The sequence below is a fragment of the Hyla sarda genome, chromosome 3 (assembly GCF_029499605.1).
Source record: "Hyla sarda isolate aHylSar1 chromosome 3, aHylSar1.hap1, whole genome shotgun sequence".
NCBI classification, from domain to species: Eukaryota; Metazoa; Chordata; class Amphibia; order Anura; family Hylidae; genus Hyla; species Hyla sarda.
Window position 1 is genome coordinate 139811132 of NC_079191.1, and position 26811 is coordinate 139837942.

At 40.7% G+C, this 26811-nt stretch overlaps 1 protein-coding gene across 5 annotated transcripts in view; it reads right to left on the reverse strand.

The window, feature by feature from the left end:
* Positions 1-26811, reverse strand: part of GOLIM4 (golgi integral membrane protein 4) — a 148889-nt gene that overhangs the window by 59210 nt on the left and 62868 nt on the right. For 4 of the 5 annotated variants that reach the window (XM_056565108.1, XM_056565110.1, XM_056565109.1 and 1 more), the window contains exons 2-3: positions 6049-6123; positions 1401-1450 (exon numbers count right to left, since the gene is read on the reverse strand). In XM_056565108.1, the coding sequence (XP_056421083.1) occupies positions 1401-1450; positions 6049-6123 (125 nt within the window). Of the gene's footprint in view, positions 1-1400; positions 1451-6048; positions 6124-6674; positions 6794-26811 lie in introns of those variants that run through there. The other variant, XM_056565112.1, reaches the window with a different exon arrangement.

Consider the following 26811-nt stretch of genomic DNA (forward strand, 5'->3'; position numbering starts at 1 on the left):
TTGAATACAGTTTTTCACCCGGACCAAGAAACGTGGTAGACTACGGTTTTGGGTACGGGTAAAAAAAAAATGGACAAAAACGTATGAGATGCAAAACAGACTAAGGCTGGGTTCACACTACGTTTTTCAACTAAGGTTCCCGCATACGTTTTCTATCAAAAACCGTATGGGGGGGAAAAAACGGATGGAACAGTATGGGAAAAAGTAAACCGTATGGGTTTTTAAACAGTATACTGTTTTTAAAAGTGCATACTGTTCCGTCCGTTTTTGTAGAAAAAAAACCCATACGTTTTTGAAAATTTTGTCCATTTTTAATGGGAGGGGTCTTGGGTGGGGACTTTAGGATTCAAATGCGCATGTGCAAAGTAAAAACGTATACGTTATTCCCGTATGGAACCGTATATATGTGCGTTTCCCATTGACGTCCATGTTAAAAAAAAAGTATGCAGTTGCAGTACGGTTTTTAAACCGGAGTCAAAACCGTGGTTGACCACGATTTTGTCTCCGGTTTAAAAACCGTACTGCAACCGCATACGTTTTTTTTAACATGGACGTCAATGGGAAACGCACATGTATACGGTTCCATACGGGAATAACGTATACGTTTTTACTTTGCACATGCGCATTTGAATCCTAAAGTCCCCACCCAAGACCCCTCCCATTAAAAATGGACAAAATTTTCAAAAACGTATGGGTTTTTTTTCTACAAAAACGGACGGAACAGTATGCACTTTTAAAAACAGTATACTGTTTAAAAACCCATACGGTTTACTTTTTCCCATACTGTTCCATCCGTTTTTTTCCCCCATACGGTTTTTGATAGAAAACGTATGCGGGAACCTTAGTTGAAAAACGTAGTGTGAACCCAGCCTAAACCGGATGATGCATTTGACATACAGTTTACAATGTTAAGTCAATGCATACAGTTTTCTATACAGTTCCATACGGTTTTTAACTTGAAACCGTATACGGGAACTGTATAGCAAAAACGTGGTGTACATGTACCCTAAGATATGAAAACTCCTACATTATTAAAACTACAAATAAGTCATTTCATAACTGTGATACACTGTAGACCATACACATAACAGAACTTACTAAAGGAACTAACGGGATATCTACTGTAGAGTAGAGATTAATTTAGTAAAACCAACCTGCCTGATCACTACTTCTCAGTCAACTGTCAAAAATCAAAAGGTCTGATCTCTAAAATCCAGTGCCTGAGGTATTGTAGTCTCCCAAATACAACGTAAGCAAACAAATGTGATTTTTGTCAGTTGCCATTTACCAAAAGTGGTATTGCACATATGAAAGACATAATTAGTCATATAAAAACCCCAACCCTTTGTTTACTTCAGAAAAGTGAAACTTGTGTTAGGACTATAAACCACTTTACTCACCCTTCCTTTATTCAGCGTTTCTTGTGCTTCTAGTTTATAAACAAGATGATCTAGAAAAAAAGATATTCCATTGTCAAAGTAGTAGTAGAAAAAATAGATACAATCAAGTATACAACACTGAGTTTTGATTTTAGGGGATTTTAAACCTATAGAAAAAACTGCTGAATTAAAGGGGTTATCCAGGCAAAAACTTTTTTACATATATCAACTGGCTCCAGAAAGTTGAGCAGATTTGTAAATTACTTCTATTAAAAAATCTTAATCCTTTCAGTACTTATGAGCTTCTGAAGTTAAGGTTGTTCTTTTTTGTCTAAGTGCTCTCCGATGACACCTGTCTCGGAAACGCCCAGTTTAGAAAAGGTTTGTTATGGGGATTTGCTTCTAAACTGGGCGTTTCCCGAGACAGGTGTCATCAGAGAGCACTTAGACAAAAAAGAACAACCTTAACTTCAGAAGCTCATAAATACTGAAAGGATTAAGATTTTTTAATAGAAGTAATTTACAAATCTGTTTAACTTTCTGCAGCCAGTTGATATATATATAAAATAAAAAGTTTTTTTTCTGGATAACTCCTTTAAGGCCTTTTGAAGGGGCAGATTATCAAGCAAAGGAACGTTCCCAATAATCTGCTTGTGTAAAAACATTTCATCACCCGAATGAATCTTTGATGTGGTCATTTAAAGGGGTACTCCTCTGGAAAACTATTTTTTAAATCAACTGGTGTCAGAAAGTTAAACAGATTTGTAAATAACTTCTATTTAAAAATATTAATCCTTCCAGTACGTATCAGCTGTTGTATGCTCCAGAGGAAGTTGTGTAGTTCTTTTCTGTCTGACCACAGTGCTCTCTGCTTACACGTCTGTCCATGTCAGGAACTGTCCAGAGCAGGAAAGGTTTACTATGGGGATTTGCTCCTTCTATGGACAGTTCGTGAGACAGGCAGAGAGCACTGTGGTCAGACAGAAAAGAAATTCAAATAGAAGTAACTTACAAATCTGCTTAACTTTCTGGCACTAGCTGATTTAAAAATTTTTTTTTCCACCGGAGTACCCCTTTAAATATACGCTATTGGCTGCATGGTGCCCTGTGTAAACAGGGGATGTGCAGCGACATAGATTCATTTAAAGGGCTGCATGATTAATTGAGCCTTGTGAAGGCTCTGTAAATGAACACCAATCACAAAGATTGGCCTTTCTTTCCTGCAACCAGTCAGCAAAGATAAATAGGCCCTTACTCTTTGTCATGTGGTGCTTAGCGTGTGAAACAGCCTCCATAGAACAAGGTGGGGAAAAGGGAAGATAACCATGTGGTCTTAGGTAGGAGATATAACACCAGTGACATGTGACTGAAAAAGGAGACTGGCTCACAAAAGTATTTCAGCTGCAGTGCATTAGTCACATTGCATTCAACTTAATTTATTTTGTTTTACCTGGCCAGCACTCTTCCCCACCCACTCAGCTCAGGCCTATTTAATCAGCAGGAGGCGGCAAAAGGGTCTGTTTCTTTGCAGTCTTCCCATCCTCAGACTAAGGGCATATAGAGGGACATTTATCAATGGTTGCTTATGTATTCTTTTTTTTTAGTAATTTTTTCCTTACTTTTTTTTGCTTATGTGCGACTTATTTATCAACTGGTTTCAGCCTGTTGATAATTTTCTTTCACGTTAGCAATTTTTCCTTTATTACTTTGGTTGTAGCTTTTTCTGCTCCATGTTTGAGCTGGAGTAAATTTAGTCAATTTTTAACCCTGTTGCGACTTTTTTTTTTTGCGCAGTTGCGACTGTCGCAGTTACTAAATACCTGACTACCCGTAGTCCATTTTAAAATTATTACTACGTAGTTAATTTTTGGAAAACTTGCTTTTCTCGCTTTCCAGTCAAAATGTTGCACGAAAAATTGCGTAGTCGCAAGTGCGACAATTTTGCAACAATTATAGTAAAGAAAACCTGACTAAACCCATTGATAAATGTCCCTAATAGTGATTGAGCTTTGCTATTTGTTAAAACTGGTGTGGTGCTGTGCAGTGGTCATTGCTGCCGTGGCAATGTGTCTGTGGGTTCACAAAGCCCAAAGCCAGGAGCTAGGTTGAACAGAGATGGGGCTACTTAGCCACTGGGCCATTCCCCCAATGGGCACGGATATTGCAGTGATGGTCGTGCCTCCCAGCAATACACCATTTTAAGTTAGGGACCCACTCTTATCCAGATGGCCATGATGTGCAGGGCTCTGTGCACTAAGGGCAAGCAGGGCTCTGTGCAGTAAGGCTCTGGGACATGCCCTGTTTGTCCTGCTTGTCCACCCACACTTCCTTTATTTGGTCTCTTTACAGAGACACACAGGCAATAGCTGCAGGGACAAAAATATACACATTTTATAGCCCATGTATATTACATATATACATATAATGGTATTATCTACATAATATAAAACATTTCTGCTAACAACAGGTACACTTTAAAGATAAAATGCCTTTGATAGTATACAAGTACTGTAAAAAGTATTTACTCCCACATTCCAACATATATTTCAGAAAGCTATGCACACAGGGAGGCAGATACCTTTTTACAGCCCATGATACGAGACCTGTTTTTCCATAATGTTTTAGTTGTATGGTATTCATGTTATTACCCCTTGTTAACACAAGATGGCAGCAGTAAGGCACATACAGATTTTCTACTGCAAGTCATTTGGAAAAGGTCTTGCACCTCAAAAAGATCAAAGACACTACCAAAATCTATCAGAAATTGTGTCTCAACAGTTACTTTAGTTTTGTTGTACTTTGCAAAAATCCAGTCATATGACAATACAAATAAAACTCACATTCATTCAGCTGATAAGACAAAATGCAATTTCACAGTTTATTGGTCAGAAACTAAATAATTAATTGCCTGAGATTCTTCATTTGCATAGGAAATGTAGAGATAACTCTGCGTGACTTACATCAGTGCTTTGTCTACATCTACAACACAAAGCTGACCAAAGCAAAATGTGTAGGTGGATGATCTGTGCAATTTTCTTCTTGTGTCCCTAGAATTTAAGGTGCTCCTCCCTGGGCAAGAAATTTGGCTCATTGAATGTTCATCAATACATGTGCTCAATGTCATAGGTGAACTTCGCTTTGGGGGATAAGTATCTGATCGCAGGGGCAGAGAGGGGCCCCAGTAGGACCTCCTGCAATCTCCTGCTCGGCACCCTGGCTCTTCTCATGCATGAAGCGACCTCCGTGCACAGATTACTGACGACAACAGCACGAAATGCTGGAGATTGTGTGGGGTCCCAATTGTGGATAGGAGATAAGAACCTACGTACCAGAGTTTCCCCTTTAACTGAAGAAAAGGTGATCCAGCACTTCCAAAGCAAGACTCTAGTGTTATTGCAGTGTCAGCAGACCTTAAGATTCATTTGACACGTTTCACGCACATGTGCGCGAAACACATGAAATACATTTAGGTGTGCTGGCACTGGTGTAATGTATTGCTTGCTTTGGAAGTGCTGGATCACCTTTTTTATTTTATAATGCTGCCTTGCACGACTATCAGGAAACAGGTGAGCTGGACTTGGATTGCATGTTGCTCAATATGTCTATACAGTGATCCCTCAACTTACAATGGCCTCAACATACAATAGTTTCAACATACAATGGTCTTTTCTGGACCATTGTAACTTGAAACCAGACTCAACATACAATGCTATGGAATCTGTGAAACATGTAAATGGCTGGAAGAACTGACCAATCAGAATGGATATTTCACTGGTAAAACCCGTGTATTCCTAAAGTGCATGCACTGACTGGTGTCTGGTAGCGCCCCCTACAGTACAGGGATGCATTACATATTCTGTACTCTTTACCTGTGCCAGGGTTAGCTTCTCCTTTGGGCATCAGGTGAGGGCGGCTCCATTTTCCTTTTTTTAGGACACTGCGTGTTCTGTACAGGACCCTGAAAGAGCTTCTGTCCACTACATAGACCAGTGTTTCCCAAGCAAGGTGCCTCCAGCTGTTGCAAAACATCAACTCCCAGCATGCCCGGACAGCCAAAGGCTGTCCAGGCATGCTGGGAGTTGTAGTTTTGCAACAGCTGGAGGCACCTTGCTTGGGAAACACTGAAATAGACAGTGATTTAAAGCTCCCAGCAGATCTCTCTTACTTTTATATGTAAGGATTTACTTTATCTATATTAGTTATCTACTTATTTATCTTTAATCCTCACTTTTTCCTATTTTTGGATGACATTTTGTTGGCTTCAGAACCAATTACCAATTATCCGTAGAGTTATGGTCTCAACATATAATGGTTTCAACATACAATGGTTGTCCTGAAACCAATTAATATTGTAACTTGAGGGACCATTGCATATAGGTTCAACCTATAGAATGTTATCTTGTGGCCCGCAGCCACCGACCCTGCTATGTAAAAGCTCCATTAGAATAAACAATGGAAGTCCTGCAACTATGGTCAGTGAGTTCTAGCAACCAAATTACTACGCAGAATACATTGCCAAGTCAAACACACAGCATGCTCGCTTCATTTATAGTTTTCTAGGCAACACTTTCAATCTGCAATCCAATTTTTTAAGAGGTGATCTAGAATAAGAACACATAGGGCTCTGGCACTCTTCCTACAGTCAGGCTATATTCCAATATGACTTTACCTTCTCTTGCTTTCTTAAGTTCAAGTCTTTCCTTTTGTAAAGATTTTTCCAGTCTTGAGCGATGTTCATATACCACTAAAAAGTTATAAAGAGAGAAGAAAAAAGTTCAGATTCCTTTCTTTTGGAGGAGAGCTAACTTACATTTTCCCCATGCAGCACTGTCTGGAATGAATTGTCCTTACACCACTGACTCTCTTCAGTTAGAATCAATACCTACTGAAATAGCTACTTATCTGTTTTTGTGCAGCAACATTTTGACACCATGTATGGTGCTACCGTGTTTCTCCGAAAATAAGACCGGGTCTTATATTAATTTTAGTCACAAAAAAAACACTAGGGCTTATTTTCAGGGTAGGGCTTATTTATTTACGGTACGGTATGTACATTGAACAACATGGCGGTTCCATGGTATTTAACAGTATTTAGAGCCCCCCATTATCATCATCTGCCCTCCCCAATGTCCCCCCTCCAGTTTATCAGCCTAGCGCTGCACCCCACATCGGGGGACTAATCGTATGTCACCAGCGCAGCTTCTCTCCCCCCTGCCAAATAATTATCAGCCGCTGCACTGTACTTTGTGTTCCTGTGCCCGGGCTGCAAATATTAAAAAACAAATTTTAACTTACCTTCGTCCTCCGTTGCTAAGGAACCGGCCTCATTGTCCTCCGCTTTTCTTGCTGCTTCCTGGTGTTGGGACGTCACAGAGCCTTCAGCCTATCACCGGCCGCATCGTTGTCCCGCCTCGACCGGTGATAGGCTGAGCCGACTGTCATGTAAGAAGCCGGCCGGTGATAGGCTGAGCCGACTGTCATGTAAGAAGCCGGCCGGTGATAGGCTGAGCCGACTGTCATGTAAGAAGCCGGCCGGTGATAGGCTGAGCCGACTGTCATGTAAGAAGCCGGCCGGTGATAGGCTGAAGGCTCTGCGACATCCCAACACCAGGAAGCAGCAAGAAAAGCGGAGGACAGGGAGGCCGGTTCCTTAGCAACGGTGGAACGGAGGACGAAGGTAAGTTAATTTTTTTTTTTATATTTGCAGCCCGGGCATTGTCTAGGTCAGTGGTCTTCAACCTGCGGACCTAGACAATGCCCGGGCTGCAAACATCTGGAGGTCCGCAGGTTGGAGACCACTGGTTTAGGTTTTATTATCGGGGTAGGGCTTATAGTGCAGCCCACCCCGATAATCCAGCTAGGGCTTTTTTTCCGGGTAGGGTGTATTTTCGGGGAAACACGGTACCAGTGACATTTTTTAGTGATCTGTTTAGTGGGCATCTTCTCGCTATAGGTAATATAACAAGACAAAACGCATTTGGATGACAATTCCATAAAAATGTTTTATAGTTATCGAGAGTACTCCACTGAGGGTACATAAAGGGTTACATTACAGTATAGGGTAAGAACATTGTTGTGGCATTAGTATGTCATCCAGTTCCACAGTGATATTAAATCCACAAAAGTGAAGGAAAGAAAGGAAAAAGATAAAACACAGAATGTTACCCCTATCATACTGAAGTGTGCCCTGCACAAACACTATGATACAAAGACCTACACATAAAGGTGATATGGGCCAAGTTCCCATGATATCTTGTGATTAACTTTAGCTGTATTCAGCTTAAAGCGTACCTGTCAGATCTTGCAAAAAAAATTAGCCTGAGGCTGCTGCAGAACTGGTTAGTGTCCTAGTAGGTATGGGGACCCCTTGTTGGATTTTCTTTATTAAATGTTAATTTTTTTTTTTTTAAAACAACCATATAACAAAGTGACAAATAAGTACAAGCACTGTATAGGTCTTAACCAATTATCATAATTTATTATAAGGAAGTATAAAATGAACACATATACTAGAAAAGGCAATGTATAGCCTAGGTGATGACCAAACAATGGTTTAGATGCCTCTAGTATATGTATTAATATTATACTTCCTTTTAGTAATAAATTATTTTAATTGGTTAAGACCCATACAGCACTGGTATTTATTTATTAGTTCTATCAGCCCTATTGTGGCCCAATAGTATCCATAAAAATACCTAGTTTCAGTTAAATATATTTGCATTAAATATACAGAGGAAGTGCTGGTAGGGCGGGGCGGTATGACCAAATGTGTCTATCACAGTATTTTTAAACTTTTGGCGGTTCCACCGTATATACCGGTATTTCCTAGCGCCCCCCCATATTATCAGCCCACATCCCCATCGGGGTACTACTCACATTTGTCACCCGCAAGCGCTGCCCTCCTCGTCCTGTTTGTCAAAGGTAAACAAAATAAACTTCAACACACCTACGTTGGCCTTACGCTGGGGACGGGAATGTCGGAGAGCTGTAAGCTATCACTGGCCACAGCGATGTTCCGCCTCGGCCGGTGATAGGCTGAGCCCACTGTCATGTAAGAAGCCGGCTTTTTACATGACAGTGGGCTCAGCCTATCACCGGCCGAGGCGGAACATTGCTGCGGCCGGTGATAGGCTGACAGCTGTCCGACGTTCCCGTCCCCAGGAAACAAGTGAGGCTGGTACCGGACCAACGGGAGGTGAGTTAAAGTTTTTTTTGTTTATTTTTTGCAGCCCGGGCATAGGGATACCGCACAGTATAGAGCCGTGGTCTCCAACCTGTGGACCTCCAGATGTTGCAAAACTACAACTCCCAGCATGCCTGGGCAGTCAACGGCTGCCGGGCTTGCTGGGAGTTGTAGTTTTGCAACAACTGGAGGTCCGCAGGTTGGAAACCACTGGTATAGAGTGTCAGCGCCGGAGGCCGCAACAAACAGGACGAGGAGGGCAGCGCATGCGGGTGACATGTGAGTAGTGCCCTGATGGGGACAGCGCTGGGCTGGGCTAATAATTAGGGGGGCAGAACAGCGCTCGCATGTCACATAGGATTAGTTCCCCCATGTGGGGACAGAGCAGCGCTGGGCTGATTCATTCCCGAGGGGGAGGGACCAAACCGGTATTGCGGTATTTGTTAAAATTCATATCGTGCAGCACAAGAATTTTGGTATTCTGTATGAACCGGTATACTGCCCAGCCCTAAGTGTTGGTATAGTACTTTTATATTTATTTAACATATAAAAGTGCCGTTTAATGTATTCTCATGCACTATGCTCACATGGTGCTCACATCAAGCACGTCAGGTCTCGGCTGCTATCAGCAGCCAGGGACCAGCCGGTAATGGCGGACATCAGCGATCGCGCCATTAACCCCTCAAATGCCATGACCAATACAGATCAAGGCATCTGCGGCAATGGGGGCATTATATTGGATGATAGGATCGCCCACAGCACTGCCGCAGAGATCCGATCATCTATAATAGCGGACGGAGGTCCCGTCACCTGCCTCCGTCCGTCTCCTGGGGTCTTCTGCTCTGGTACCGGCCGTCACGCCTCCTACCACAGACATGAATGGAGGGGGCGTGGCATCACGAACATCAAAGCCCCGTGTTCATGAATGCAGCAGCGCTGGCCAGGAGATTGATGGGAGTCTTATCGGTCAGACCCGACATGTGGCAACATGTCTAGGGGTGCAGTACCCCTTTAACATTACTACTGTGTTTAAGATTTACGACAAGCTTTCTCAAAATGAAGGGGGAAAAAAGTAATTCTACTGTTTTGTAATGTTTTTAACTTTAAACCAGGCTGTATTACATCTGTCAAATTTTAGGCACTTCTTAAGCTGTGGCAGATTGCACCCAAATCTCTTGCATACATCACATTTTTATCTTACAACTTACACTCTGGGATAGATGGCAGCTTGTGTCACTGTGTGGAAACTCCAGGAAGATACCAGAGGACATGGCAACATCTTTTTTTTTTTATTCCTAGAAACACATTATGCACAGGAGGATGAACCCTAGATGCTAGTGTATCCAGCAACCAAGATGTGACCCCCATCTCCATCTATAGGCACAGCCATAAAATAGAAGCAACCATGGTTGCTGAGGTGAATCAATCTCAAAATTCACGTTATGGTAATGAGCAAGATGGAGGAAGTGGCTGACCATCTTAGCAAGAGATTTTCATACCAAGAAATTTTTTTTAATTATTGGGAGGTATGATTGTAATTTCTGATTATTAGGGCGGCCAGCAATGTGGATTCTAAACCAACACTTTCTGTAGGGTTAAAATGATAAATATCACATATTCCCTTTGTTCTCAAACCCTAATGCAAATTGTAGAGTCTGTGGGTTTGATTCTGGATTTTCTGGTGTATGCAAGACACAATTTCAGGCACTGCGCCAAAATTGTGTCTGACAGCCAGACAAAGTAAGTGTGGGTTTCACGATCATAAATCCCTATTCTTGTCTTCATTCTGTAGTATGCAGGGTGCTATAAACTGCTCTTCTATTTAGTATGTAATCCAATGCTGACTGCTAAAGTTGCAGATGATGCTCTTCCACACTGTCAATTTAACCCCTTAAGGACTCATTTTCACCTTAACGGGCTACTCCAGTGGTCAACGTGTTTTTCCATTTTTTACTTACCCTATTTGTTTTGTTTCATTTTTTATTCTTGTTGTTTAGGCTGCTCTATTTCCGTTCTTTGTTGTCTTTTTATCCCCCACTTTGTTTTCCTATCTTTGCTTCTATTTCCTGTTTCTTGCTGTGCTGAAAACTACAAATCCCAGCATGCCACATGCCTTGCTGGTTTGGGGCGGCTCCTTTTTTTTTTCGTTCCGCCCTTTACCCTCCCTACTATTTTCCCGGGTCGACCCCATTATACACAGCACACTAATATAATCAACTCTGGTTGGGATACACTGGCATATACACACACAAAAGGGACTACAACTCCCAGCATGTGTCATTCAGGAGTCTTCAATCTGTGATATAGCACCAGCATGCTGCCTCTGTAGTCTCCTGGGGGTTGCAGTTCACCACACCTCTGTAGGGCATACACCAGTGTTTCCCAACCAGGGTGCCTCCAGTTGTTGCAAAACTACTACTGCCAGCATGCCCGGACAGCAAAAAGCTGTCCGGGCATGCTGGGAGTTGTAGTTTTGATGCAGCTGAAGACACCCTGGTTGGGAAACAATGCACTTTGTTTGTAATATACTGAATAGGCTAGGCCAGTGCTTCCCAATCAGTGTGCCTCCAGCTGTTGCAAAACTACAACTCCCTGCATGCCAAAAGACTGCCAGGGCATGCTGGGAGTTGTAATTTTGCAACAGCTGGAGGCACACTGGTTTGGAAACACTGGTGTAACATGATGTGTATGCTGAATAGGCTAGGACAGTGTTTCCCATCCAGTGTTCCTCCAGCTGTTGCAAAACTACAACTCCCAGAATGTCCCAAAGTCTGTCCAGGCATGCTGGGAGTTGTAGTTTTGGAACCGCTGGAGGCACACTGGTTTTTAAACACTAGCATACACACACATAACAGGGACTACAACTCCAAGCATGTGTCATTCAGGAGTCCCCCCCCCCCTCCCCCTTCACATATAGAAATCATCCCCAGTCCGAGATTTATTCCCCTGCAGTGTATACATCCCCAGCCCGTGTACTTTGTTATCCTCCCCTTCACATAACACTCTTATCTTCTCTGTCTTCTTTCAGTGCAGACCTGCATCCTCTCTATCCCCAGTAAGAGATCAAACACAGAACTACAGAACTTCCTGGCCCACAAACAGGTAAGACAAAAAGACACATGCTACACAAACATATAATACATGTCAATTGCAAAAAACATGAACATTAAAAGATGATGCAATATAGCCAAAAATTTTAACCACCGGAGTACCCCTTTAAGGAGTCAAAACAATTTTCGTTTTTTCACTTTCGTTTTTTCCTCCTCCCCTTCTAAAAATCATAACGCATTAACTTTTGCACCTAAGACCCATATAAGGGCTTTTTTTTTGTGTCACCAATTGCACTTTGTAATGACATCACTTATTTTATAGCAATCTGTGGCAAAAATAATTATTTGTAGGGTGAAATGAAAAAAAAAACACCATTTTGCAACTTTTTAGGGCTTCCGTTTCTACGCAGTACACTTTTCGGTAAAAATATCTTATCTTTATTCTGTAGGTCCATATGGTTACAGGGATTTATTAGGCCCAATTTATGAAGGTTTTCATTTATTTTACTACTTTAAAAAAAATTATAATTACATACACCAAAATTAGTATGTTTAAAATTGTCATATTCTGACCCCTATAACTTTTAATTTTTCAGCAAATTTTTTCCCCGGGGTCTGTAGTTTTTATCGGTACCATTTTTGTTTTGATGGGATTTTTTGATAAATTTTTATGGTATATGAAGTGACCAAAAATTCACAATTTTGGACTTTTTTGGGTAATTTTTTTTTTACGTGTACGCCAACGACCGTGCGGTTTAGCTAACCTTATATTTTAATAGTTAGGCTTGGAGCAAATCGCCGATCGGATGACAGGGCGGGGAGGACCCTCCTGTCATCCGGTAAGCTCATCGGGACATCGCGATTCTGTAGCGATAGTCCCGATCAGCTCCGCTGAGCTGCCGGGATAGTTTTACTTTCACATGCCGCTATCAACTTTGATCACGGCGTCTAAACGGTTAATACCGGGCATCGGCCCGATCAGCGGTGCCCGTCATTAACCCTGGGTTCTGGCTGCTGATAGCAGTTGGGATCGATGGGGGTTTAAAGCATTCTCTTGGGGGCATACCTGTACGCCCTGCGTCCTTAACAGGTTTAACAATTACAGCAAAACGTTTCCAAAATACATCCTCTATGAGGACACCAGGAAGTATGGTAACTGAACCAGGGATTTATTCTGTTTGCCTTATTGGGGGTTGGGAATAAATGTCCTCCCTCCAAAAAGAACACGCTGCGCTAATTAGTGGTACAGCAGCTCATTACCGCATGCATGCTCGCCGTGTTTTACCATAATTATGCAAATTCTGCAAATTGTAAAATCTCAATTCAATAAAGCACACCTTTGGGATGTGGTGCAACGGGAAAATTTGCATCATGAATGTGGTGAAGAAATCTGCCTGATTCCTTCATGTCCATATTGACCAAATTTTCAGAGTAATGAAGGCAAGAGGGGCTCCAACCCAGTACTAGAAAGGTATACCTAAAAAGTGTATGTTAATCCTCCTCTAAACCAACATTTTCTGTGAAGGATTTTACATTCTCTGATATCTGAGAGAGAACAGTGGGGTCCAATTGCAACTGGCATTAAGTGGTCTCACTTTACTAGGGGTATGGTCCTCATACAACCTAAACATGGTAAAAGGTTTCTTAAAAGAGGTGAATAAACAGTTCATGTATTTTCTCTAGAAATATCCCTTAGCTTTATTTTTCTTAACCTTATTTGTGAATAACTGTATGGGCGCTGAATATGCAAATGTCTTTTTTTTACATACCGTACATTGTAAAAGCATTAGATACCAATATCGATCCATGTAGTATGTAACAATCCGTACAGAATCTCATAGATCCATAGCACAGTATAAGAATAAATTCCTTGTCATTTCTTCTGGATAGATTGAATGTCTGCCTGCACAGTAATACACAATTCAGAGCACAATGGGGAATCATCACTCAAGTGTTCTGACTGATCATGTACCTGGTTCTTTAGAAAGTGATAGAATAAACTGGCAAAGCCCCGAATCTAAAGAAGCCGTGTAATCAGGGCCTGATTGTAATTAACAATTCCTTTGAAGACAATACTAGCTAATAGTTCTAACTTTTCTTTTTTCAATAATATAAAAAAAAGTTTCTATAGCAAACTGCACAAAGAAAAAAAAATCACTGGGTGTTACAGTTGAAATAGTAGCCGTATGTTGACTGGAGGTACAGTTTAAACTAAAAAGGTGGAATTTGGAGGATTGTTATATATAAATACTAACACTTATAAAGCTGTTTTTGCTATTAACTGCACCATTAACATTTTTTGTTTTCAATGGGTATGTAGCTTAGGCCTAATGTATTAACTAGAAAATATAAAAATGGCACCCGATTTGGCAACAATCCATACTTGCTCCTAGCAGCAACAGATTTACCGTAATTTCCTGACAGTAAATGCACCAACTTTATCAAGAACTGTGCACCTTTTAATCAGCTTGGCTCAGATTATTCTAACTACCTTCTTTACTTAGACTTCATATAGTTTAGCTTGGAAAGCCAAGAAGAGAAAAGATCTAAACTATTGAAGGACAGCTTAGGCGGTGTTCACAAGGCTGTCTAGACCTGTCCTGTTCTTCTCCCGTAAAAAAAAATCGGACTTTAAAAAAAAATAAATAAATAAATACGGACAATAACAGATGCAAACGGATGTGAGCATGCTCAGAAGTAAAAACGGACTGAAAAAACAGATGCAAATGGATGACATTAAAGGCTCATCCGTTTTCCATAGACTTCAGTGTTAAATTTACTGTATACTTTTTTTTTCTTCCCTTTTTTTTTGACGGGAGAAAAAAATACTGCATGCAGTCTTTTCTTCCGTAAAAAAAAAAAAAAAAAAAAAAAAAGAAATCAATGCAGACGGGTGCAAAATGATGTCAATGGGATTTTTTTTTACAATCCTTTCACATCCATGGGATTATTTTACAACAGTTTGTAATCTGTCTACAAGCAGCAACAACGTAACCTAAACAAGGAAGAAAAAAAAACCTGGACAGACAGCTGTGTGAACGCACCGTTTATTGTGAACGTACCGTTTATTCAGAGTCTGCTGTCTGACCTGAAAGGAAAGTTTCTTCACTTCCTCTTCAAAAGATCCGTTAACTGTAGCTTTATGTTACTAATCAATAATGGACATGAAGTTCCCCCTTTTCCTGGGCTGGCTATAAAACTTTTCGCTGTTTTAGTCAAATAATTCGAATAATTTATTAGCCTATTAATAGGTCGTAGAAGCCATTTACAATTATAACATCTCAAAAATATGTTCTCTGCTCAAGCTGTTTCTAAGAAATGTTATGTGACTCACAAACTTGGAAACAACTTTTCTATTAATTTTCCATATCACACGATTCCTTACCCATATTCCTCAATAAGATTATTGAGGCCATTAACGGCATGTTATCCCATGATCTACCATGGTTGGGTTTGCAAGATTCTAGGCCTTGTTAGGTCTGCTCAGAGAATGAATGGTTATCAGTAGCCTCTAAGCCAGTGTTTCGCAACCATTGTGTCTCCAGCTGTTGCAAAATTACAACTCCCAGCATGCCTAGACAGTGTGAACCCTGGTTGGAAAAAACTGGCTTAGACAATGAACAGTTACCAGTAGCCTCTAAGCCATGTAAGCAGAGGTGGCATAAAGCTGCTGGCCGAACCTGGGATAAAGGAAAAATACTTCAACATGATTATACCATATACTCTAAGAAGACAAGTCCTAGCTGGGAAGGAGGTAAAATGCACGTCAACTAAGCAGGAGAAGGAAAAGAAAACTCAAAAACGAGCATAGGTCACTGAAGTTTATTAAGGCCATTGAAAGACCAAATATTACCAGTGGCCTCTAAACTAGAATAAAAGTCAACATGTGTATGCTTATTGTTTCAATTGAAGTGAGACCACCAAAAAAAAAAATAGTTTTATAGTCTAGATTTGAAGTCCTTTACACGTATGAGCTGATGGGTTGTGAGTGCCCTGTAGGATTGATGCCAAGCTTGCAAGGGTGGTGGCATAAAATAACTTGTCTCAAAGAAGTCTTCAAGTAAGAAGCTTTGCTTATGTTGAATTGTTGTGGGATTATGGTAAACAAGGTAATTTTTTTCTAGCTGATAATATCAGCAGTGCATTGTCCATCTTCTTCTTCACATCCAGTTTTACTTAGGCACCTGGTTCTTTGTGGTTTGCAATGGAACTTCTGTGTATTGAACTTCTGGTACTGTAGATGTCCTGCTGCGGCCTGCGGCAGCTTTAATAGCCTTCTGTCTCCCTATCTGTCTGCGTGGCGTAGCCCTAACACTGACGTTACCCACCTCCCACAAATACTCCAGCCGGAGTCTGATAAGCTCTACACAAGTACAGGACACATCTCCCCCAGATACTCCCATGTAGCACAGCACTGGAGTGCCCCACAACTATCTCTCCCCAACATGGTTGTAGCTAATGCCCACACTTCACAGCCAGCTACTGCTACCTCTGACTAGGCATAAGTAATCGTATCTCTCCTGATACCTTACAGTCACAGCTGGACAGTATACTGCTTGCTGATTTTACTGAGGAAGGTCCCTAAGGAGGGACCAAAACGCGTCTAAGTATCAGCATACTAAGCTTATGCTACAGTCAGGTCCATAAATATTGGGACATTGACACAATTTTAACATCTTTGGCTCTATACACCACCACAATGCATTTGAAATAAAACAAACAAGATGTGCTTTAACTGCAGATTGTCAGCTTTAATTTGAGGGTATTTGCATCCAAATCAGGTGAACGGTGTAGAAATTACAACAGTTTGCATATGTGCATCCAAATGTTAAGGGACCAAAAGTAATGGTACAGAATAATAATCATAAATCAAACTTTCAATTTTTAATACTTGGTTGCAAATCCTTTGCAGTCAATTACAGCCTGAAGTCTGGAACGCATAGACATCACCAGACGCTGGGTTTAATTCCTGGTGATGCTCTGCCAGGCCTCTACTGCAACCGTCTTCAGTTCCGTCTTCAGTTCCTGCCTGATGAAACACGTCGCATTGGATTAAAGCTGTTTGATACCTACCTGGCTTCACTGGTCCCCTTCTTGGTCAGCGCCTGTATTCCTGCACCCCTGAAGCTTTCGCCTCTGCTTGTTCTTGGGACATTTTTCCTTCAGTTTTGTCTTCAGAAAGTGAAATGCATGCTAAATTGGATTCAGGTCAGGTGATCGACTTGGCCATTGCATAACATTCCACTTATTTCCCTTAACCCCTTAAGGACCGGAGGTTTTTCCATTTTTGCATTTTCGTTTTTTGCTCCTTGCCTTTAAAAAATCATAACTCTTTCAAATTTACACCTAAAAATCCATATGATGGCTTATTTTTTGCGCCACCAATTCTACTTTGTAATGACGTCAGTCATTTTGCCCAAAAATCTATGGTGAAGCGGGAAAAAAAATCATTGTGCGACAAAATTGAAAAAAAAACGCTGTTTTGTAACTTTTGGGGGCTTCCGTTTCTACGTAGTACATTTTTCGGTAAAAATGACACCTGATATGTATTCTGTAGGTCCATACGATTAAAATGATACCCTACTTATATAGGTTTGATTTTGTCGGACTTCTGGAAAAAATCATAACTACATGCAGGAAAATTTATACGTTTAAAATTGTCATCTTCTGACCCCTATAACTTTTTTATTTTTCCGTGTATGGGGCGGTATGAGGGCTCATTTTTTGCGCCGTGATCTGAAGTTTTTAACGGTACCATTTTTGCATTGATAGGACTTATTGATCACTTTTTATTCATTTTTAAATGATATAAAAAGTGACCAAAAATGCACTATTTTGGACTTTTTTTGCGCGCACGCCATTGACCGAGCGGTTTAATTAATGATATATTTTTATAATTCGGACATTTCCGCACGCGGTGATACCACATATGTTTATTTTTATTTTCACTGTGTTTTTTTTTTTATTGGAAAAGGGGGGTGATTCAAACTTTTAATAGGGGAGGAGTTAAATGATCTTTATTCACTTTTTTTTTTCACTTTTTTTTTGCAGTGTTATAGGTCCCATAGGGACCTATAACACTGCACACACTGATCTTCTATGTTGATCACTGGTTTCTCATAAGAAACCAGTGATCAACGATTCTGCCGCATGACTGCTCATGCCTGGATCTCAGGCACTGAGCAGTCATTCGGCGATCAGACAGCGAGGAGGCAGGAAGGGGCCCTCCCGCTGTCCTGTCAGCTGTTCGGGATGCCGCGATTAGCCGCGGCTATCCCGAACAGCTCGACTGAGCTAGTCGGGAACTTTCACTTTCACTTTTAGACGCGCGGCTCAGCTCTGAGCGCGCGGCTAAAGGGTTAATAGCGCGCGGCGCCGCGATCGGCGCTGCGCGCTATTAGAGGCGGGTCCCGGCTTCACTATGACGCCGGGCCCGCCGTGATATGACGCGGGGTTACTGTGTAACCCCGCGTTATATCAGAAGAGCAGGACCAAGGACGTACCGGTACGTCCTTGGTCCTTAAGGGGTTAAAAAAAACTCTTTGGTTGCTTTTGCAGTATGTTTTGGGTCATTGTCCATCTGCACTGTGAAGCGCCGTCCAATGAGTTCTGAAGCATTTTGTGGATCACATCATCAATAAATACAAGAGAACCAGTTCAATTCGCAGCCATACATGCCCACTATGCCATGACACTACCACCACCATGGTTCACTGATGAGATGGTATGCTTAGGATCATTCCTTCTCCATACTTTTCTCTTCCCATCACTCTGGTACAAGTTGATCTTGGTCTCATCTGTCCATAGGATGTTGTTCCAGAACTGTCAAGGCTTTTTTAGATGTCGTTTGGCAAACTCTAATCTGGCCTTCCGGTTACATCTTGTGGGGAACACTTTGTATTCACTCTGGTGAATTCTTCTTTTGATTGTTGATTTTGACACACTGTTTTTCTTTTCAGCCTAATAATGGCTTGCTTCACTGATAGTGACAACTCTTTGGATCTCATCTTGAGAGTTGACAGAAACATATTCCAAATGCAAATAGCACACTTGAACCTTTTATCTGCATGGAACAGCTGAGAAGCCAATTGTCCCATTACTTTTGGTCCCTTAGCAAGTGGGAGGAATGTATGCAAACTGTTGTAATTCCTACACTGTTCACCTGATTTGGATGTAAATACCCTCAAATTAAAGCTGACAGTCTGGAGTTAAAGCACATCTTGTTTGTTTCATTTCAAATCCATTGTGGTGGTGTACTGAGCCAAAAATGTTAGAATTGTGTTGATGTCCCAATATTTATGGACCTGACTGTATATACTATTTAAATCCCTGGTCCTGCACTTCTCTGCCACGAGGACAAAAAAATTATATTTTTTTAATTATTTGTACTGCTACCACAAACCAGCGTGATCAACAACAAACTGGCATCTCCAATATCACTAAGGGCATACATACAGGTCTGCACGCTACTAGTGAGTGCAAGAACCAGGAGGCGCGCACGATCACAGGAGAGGAGGGACATCGGCAGCATATTATCATAATTATCGCTCTGTGCGCAGCCCAACGCTTCTGACAATAGGTCTGCACCGGTGACTGTAATATCGCTTGTCCGGCTGCAAGAACCAGGAGATCCACGCTGATACAACTAGGTCTGCACTGATAATCTACACATCGCATACCCGGTTGCAAGAACCAGCAGAACGACAATTGGGTCAGCGGTACGCTGTACCTCCTACGTTCGTCATAGACTTATTATACAGACTTGCTATTATTATACTACTACCTCAATCAAGGAACATTGCAGGCAATTTTGGGATGGACATTTAAACCGGTTCACTATTTTTATCATTAATTTTTATTATTCAGCATTTTATACCAGTTATCCATTTGTATATATTGATTGCCTCCTACCAGTAAGAGCCCTGTTGGGGGAAGCATTGTGTAATGTTGACAAATATATCCTTTTAATTATCTTGATAAAATAAAAAAGAATAAACATTGTGGGATGTCAACAGAATTTTTTAAGCCCATACTGTGCTTCTGCATGCTGTCAATTTAGGCCTTTAGACCAGACTGAGGGTTTACAGCTGTAATATGGAAGCAAAATGTGTCCTTATAAGGCCCTTTCACACTACAGGTATCATCCTGTAAAAACCGCTGTCATTACTCCCGTCAAATAGTCCTGAAAACGACCGTCAAAAAATCCCATTTGTCCGTTTTTACTAATCACCGTTGTTTTTGCGGGCACAAAAGACTGTGCATGCACTAATTTTTGTTCCAGCAAAAATAAAGGTGAAATAACATACGTTAAAAATTACATTTAACATTGAAGTCTAGGGGAAACGGATGTTCACAAAAAACATCCGTTATTATCCTTTTTATTTATGATCCGTTTTTTGTACTGTGCATGCTCAGTACAGCATTACAACCAGGTAGTCACATGAAATAACGGACTATAACGGGTGATAACGGAGGGCACATGTCTATTATTTTGACAGAATGTCCGTTAAAATTGGTCATCAGTTATCATCCGTTGTATTAAGTTATTTTATCAATTTTTTCATGACCCTTTTTGCTGAATAATGGATGTCAGAATGCAGGAACATAACTGTAGTGTGAAAGGGGCCTTACTCATGTTGAATTGCCCTTAGAAGTATTGCTTCCATTGATGAATACAAAACTCTGCAGATAGGAAACACTTTACCTGAAAAAAAACCTAGTGCTGCAGTATAGCATCTGTATCAGCATTCACAATTTGTAAATTCAAAATTACATTTCCCGAAAGCAAATTTGCTATAATAAACTGTCAGAAAGGAGATGGAAATCTATAATTGTTTTCTCCTCTGTTGCCCTGTGGAAACACTAATATTTCTAATATAATCTCAGGGAAGGGGTACCAACTTTCAAAACATATTTCACTTACATTTGGTGCAAAATGGTTGGGAATAGACTTGTAGAGCACTGTAACATTTCCTAATACGACAGCTGCTCACAATGATAGACACAGATACTGAATACAGCCATCCTAGTATAGGGTAGACTTTTCTATTAAAGCATTACTTTCAGTTGCTCAGACATGCCAAAAGTTCTTGAACGCATCGGGTCTCAATCCTGACCCACTGCGAGTGTGAGACATAACCATGGAAACAGTTGACATTGTGCTCCACTCCTTGACTGGAAGATTCAGATTTTATTGCACAAAACGTAGTTACGTACGACCACAAATTATAATTGGGAATGGTCACTATTTGGACAACAGAGCAAGCATCTTCTGAAACAGTGGCAAGTTACTGGCATAGTAGTATAGACATGAGTCAGACAGGATAACATCAGACATACAATGAAATGTTAACACCCCCCCCCCCCCCCCCCACACACACACACCATCATTCCATTATATAGGGATTTTGATGGACAGAAGCCACTAGAGGGTCAATAAAGAGCACAAAAAGTAGAGGAAAGTTTGGGTACCCCTGATAAGAACCATTTAAGATTGGGAAAGCAGCAAAGTTAGCATCATGAAAATTTTAGATAATTCTCACTTTCAAACAGAAGTTCAATATGCAAATATTACTCACTTATCGTAATACCTTTTGGTAAAAAGAATGGGCATAAAACTTGTAACACCACAAGATCAGGCACACGTCTAACACAATCACAAATCTTATCAGCAGACATCTTTAGAGCCTGCAATAAAGTATGCATAGTATTAAAAGCCAGTGGATGGAGTACATACTGGTGACGGAGCTCTTTTTAGATAGTAGGGACACAAGTATTTACACAGTGCACAGCTGTGTAGAACTTTATGGATAGTAAGAGAACCTTTTAGGCACAGTGTTGAACCTGGAACACAGCATCCAATTTCAGGATCCACGTACACGGTGTTCAGCACTGAACAACAACTGCACTAGTTACACTCACACCCCACTACCTGTCTTCTGTCTTGTTCTCTCTTGGCTGCTAGAGAAGGAATTACATATATGTGTTTCTGTTTCCCTCCGGCACAGTAGAAAAGCGCCAGAGGGAAAGTAATGATAAAACTGACCCCATTCACTTAAATAGGGCTGTTCACATTTATCAGGCATCTCAATCAGAATATCAGATTGCTGGCCAGGGGAAGAAACTTTCAGCAGTCCCCTGTCTGACCTGCAGAAAAAAAATGAGCACTTGAACCATACACAGTGCCCACACATTTAGCCATCAGTTGATATCAGTTTACGGAGCTGATTCGCCGCATATATGTGAACCCAAACTAAGACATCTAAGACATTTTTGCTAAATAAAGTTATATACAATTATGATAAGAATGATATAGAGGGCAGTTGTTTGCAATGACAGTGATCATTTAAATAGGTTCCTGATAGGGTGTGAGAGTCTTCTAGCCAGCACAAAAGCATAAGGAGGAGGGAAAGAAAGATTTTTACATTTTAAGCATTTCGGGGAGGGCACATGGCTACAGGGGGAATTATATGAAGGAGGGGCTGCACAGAGTCAGTAAGCACCCTTCCTACCTGATTGGGGACCCTCCAGATCTGACCCCTACTGATCACAACTTCCTGACCTGTCCTACAGATAAGTTATTAAAGAGAAACTGCATTGCACCTAACTTCTGGGCAGACCTTGTATGTATTGGCGCCTGTGCACTACAAGCAGGGGAGTCACATGGACAATGACTCCCATGTCATGCGGATGTGAAAGTGAAGTTGAAATGCATACTGAAAAGTGGGAGAAGATTTCTGTCTGCAGGGGACAGGAATAGTACTGCTCAAGCTGCTAAACCTTGCCTCAATTGCTTGGAAAGAGTAATTTGCACATTAGGAAATACACAGATTACTTAGGAAAGTAATACAGATAAAAAGTGCATTAATCAGCATCACCTGCGCCATTAATCTGTATAAACAGGTTAGTGCAGGTGATGCTGCTGTCAGTTTCCCATTAATGTTATTTCCCAGAAATCTTTTAAACTATTTATTCTAAAAACAAGACAGTGCAAAACATTTTTTTAGAATACTTTTACATACAATTTAAGAAATGATTAAAAAAGAAATCTGGATGGTTTTAAAGGATTAAATAACACACTACTAGCTTTCATTGTTACACTTTTTTTTTAGTAAGTTGAATTATTTTTTTTACTTCCAAAACCAGAAAACCCTTGCAGCGCTTCTTACATGGCAGAGATTAAAGGTTGAGCACTCAATGCACATTGAATTTAGCTATTTGCATAACCAACAGCCCCTTAGCTCACTGAGCTTTGCTGAAAAGATGTAACTTGCCAAGAAAGGTCTAGCCAGAAGTGCTTTATTCTGTCCCAGCTGAACAGAGCTTTATTTTAAAGAGGTTGAAGAAGACGCTTGTGTAACCATTTAATGTTTTTTTGTGTTTATTCCCCAAAGAATCCCTTGATTCCTAAGAAGCAAGTGTTCAACATTCAGTTAGTAGTATCTTTTACACCAACGCGCTTGTTCATTTTCTACCTGATCTTCTTTTATAGGTTAGTTAAGGAATTTAAACCTGCATGGACAAGAAGTTTGCAGAAAGACAAAATTACATTATTTCTTATTAAAATCATTATCGCTTTTTACTATCACTATACATTTCCTAAAACAAGTGCTATACTATGCTTATATTACTGGGCTATTAACGGCACACATTCAAATGGTTGTCCCAATACAGACAAACATTTAATATAGGAGTTGCTGTAGCGACCAGGTCATAGGTTTGGTCCCTGGCATCCCTGGTAAACATCTGGTACTGTGCAAGACACTAAGGAAACAGCTCTGCACAGGGTCTGTTTGATACCCGAAAAAAAACTCTTTGGGGGAGATTTATCAAACCATTTAGATTGCCTTTTCATCTAAATTTGTCGCAGGAAATTTGTCACAGCTTTTCATTTAGACCGTTTAAATTTCCAGACCGTGAAGTGTTCTTAGTGCACTTTGTGCAGTGGTCACTAATTTATCATGTAAAATTTTTTGTGAAATGTTGCACAGGGCCAGATTTAGACATTTTCACAGGGCAGGTCAACCCTACCCTATAGATCTAAATAGCTCTATGCCAAAATTGTATTAACGCCTTAAGGTACGTTCTGGTGCGGAGGTACTTCGCGCACCAGGACGTACATTTTGTCCTGTACATGACTGCAAGCATTAGAGCGGTGTTCGCGTCATGCACTGCAGGTCCCGACTGCTATCAGCAGCCGGGAACCGCCGGTAATGGCGGACATAAACGATCGCGCTGATTTCTGCCATTAACCCCTCAGATGCCGTGATCAATACAGATCACGGCATCTGCAGCAAAGCGCACGTTAATATAGATGATCAGATCGCCCGCGGCGCTGCTGCGGGGATCCAATCATCTAAAGTGGCGGCCGAAGGTCCCCTCACCTGCCTCTCCTGGGGTCTTTTGCTCTTTCCCCTCACCTGACTCTCCTCGGCCGTCTACTGAGATCTTTTACTCTGGTCTGAGATCAAGCAGACCAGAGCAGAAGATAGCCGATAAAACAGATCGGTTAAAAAAAATTAGAAAAATCCCCTCCCCCAATAAAAATGGAAATTGTCTCTTTTTCCCATTTTACCGCTGCGTGCGTAAATGTCCGAACTATCAAAATAAAATGTTAATGATCCTGTACAGTGAACGGCATAAATGTAAAAAACGTCACATTTTATAAAAAAAATAAAAAAAATGAATAAAAAGTGATTTAAAAGTTTCATATATGCAAATGTGGTATCAATAAAAAGTATAGATCACGGGCGCAAAAAACTGAGCCCTCATACCGCCCCATATACGAAAAAATGAAAAAGTTATAGATGATCAAAATAGGGCAATTTTAAACATACTGATTTTGTACAAAAAGTTTGAGATTTTTTTTTGCGGTACAATAATAGAAAAGTAGGTAAAGATGGGTATCGTTTAGGGATCGACTGATTATCGGTTTGGCCGATATTATCGGCTGATATTTACGATTTTGGATATTATCGGTATCGGCAATTACCTTGCCGATAATCCGATAATGCCCCGTCCCCTCCACGACCCGCACCGCACCGGCCAGAGACCGCCGCTGCCCCATTGCCTCCCCCATCCCCGGTTTTATAATTACCTGTTCCCGGGGTCGGCGCTACTTCTGGCTCCGGCGACGTCCTGCGGCGTCCTGCCCAGCGCAATGACAAGTGACGTCCTCAACGCGACGTCACCGTCAGTGCGTACAGTGACAGCCCAGGATGCCGCCGGAGCCAGAAGTAGCTCGGACCGCGGGAACAGGTAAATATAAAACCGGGGATGGGGGAAGCAATGGGGGAGCGGCGGTGGTTGTACTAAGGACCGTGGGGGGGGGGGGGGGGGTTTAGTTGGAGAAATAGCCGATAACTTATACCGGAATATCGGTATAAGTTATCGGCTATCGGCCTAAAAGGCCACAGATTATCGATATCGGTCGATCCCTAGTATCGTTTTAATCGTATTGACCCACAGAATAAAGAAAACATGTCATTTTTACCGTAAAGTGTACTGTGTGAAAACAAAACCCTCCAAAATGTGCAAAATTGTGGTTTTCATTTAAATTTTCTCCCTAAACTAAAAATTTTTGGGGGTTCGCCGTACATTTTATGGTAAAATCTGAGGTATCACTACAAAGTATAATTGGTCACGCAAAAAAAAAGCCCTTATATGGGTCTGTTGATGGAAATACAATCATGGCAGTAAATGTTGGCACCCCTGAAATTTTTCTAAAAAATCAAGCATTTCTCACAGAAAAGGATTGCAGTAACACTTGCTTTGCAATACACATGTTTATTCCCATTGTGTGTATTGGAAATAAACCAAAAAAAATCGAGGGAAAAAATCTAATTGGACATAATGTCACACCAAACTCCAAAAATGGGCTGGACAAAATTATTGGTACCCTTTCAAAATTGTGTCAAAATAACATTGTTTCAAGCATGTGATGCTCCTTTAAACTCACCTGGGGCAAGTAACAGGTGTGGGCAATATAAAAATCACACTTGAAAGCAGATTAAAAGGAGAGATGTTCACTTAGTGTGGCACACACAGACACACAATGCAAAGACAAAGCAAGGACAACAAAAAGAGGAGAAGAGGACTGTCTGAGGACTTGAGGAACAGGATTGTGGAAAAATATCAACAATCTCAAAGTTACAAGTCCATCTCCAGAGATCTAGATTTGCCTTTGTCCACAGTGCGCAACATTATCGAGAAGTTTGCAACTCATAGCACTGTAGCTAATCTCCCAAGGTGTCGATGGAAGAGAAAAATTGATGAAAGGTGTTTACGCAGGATAGTCTGGATGGTGGATAAGCAGCCCCAAACAAGTTCCAAAGATACTCAAGCTGTCCAGCAGGCTCAGGGAGCATCAGTGTCAGTAAAAACTATCCATCGACATTTAAATGAAACAAAACGCTATGGCAGGAGACCCAGGAGGACCCTACTGCATACACAGCGTAAATATCTGAACTATTAAAAATTTTAATGATACCGTAAGTTGAACATGAAAAAAATGTGAACATTAAAAAAAATTGCAAAATAGCTGCTTTTTTTTATAACATTTTATTCCCCAAAAAATTTATAAAAAATGGAGTAAAAGTTTTATATAAGCAAATATGGTATCAATAAAAATACCACCGCTATTACAGAAAAATGAAAAAGTTATAGGTCTTCAAATTAGGGGGATTTTAAACTTACTAATTTGGTTAAAAAGTTTGCTATTTTTTTAAGCGCAACAGTAATAGAAAAGTATGTTATCATGGGTATAATTTTAATCGTATTGACCCAAAAAATAAAGAACACCTAATTTTTATCGGAAATTGTATGGCGTGAAAACGAAACCTTCCAAAATTAGCTAAATTTTGGTTTTCTTTTTAATTTCACCACACAAATAGTATTTTTTTTAGTTGTGCCATACATTTTATGTTAAAGTGAGTGATGGCATTACAACGGACAACTTGTCGCACAAAAAACAAGCCCTCACACTAGTCTGGATGAAAATATAAAAGAATTATGATTTTTTGAAGGCGAGGAGGAAAAAACGAAAACGTTAAAATAAAATTGTCTGCGTCCTTAAAGGGGTACTCCGGTGAAAACCTTTTTTCTTTTAAATCAACTGGTGCCAGAAAGTTAAACATATTTGTAAATTACTTCTTTTAAAAAATCTTAATCCTTTCAGTACTTATTAGCTGATGAATGCTAC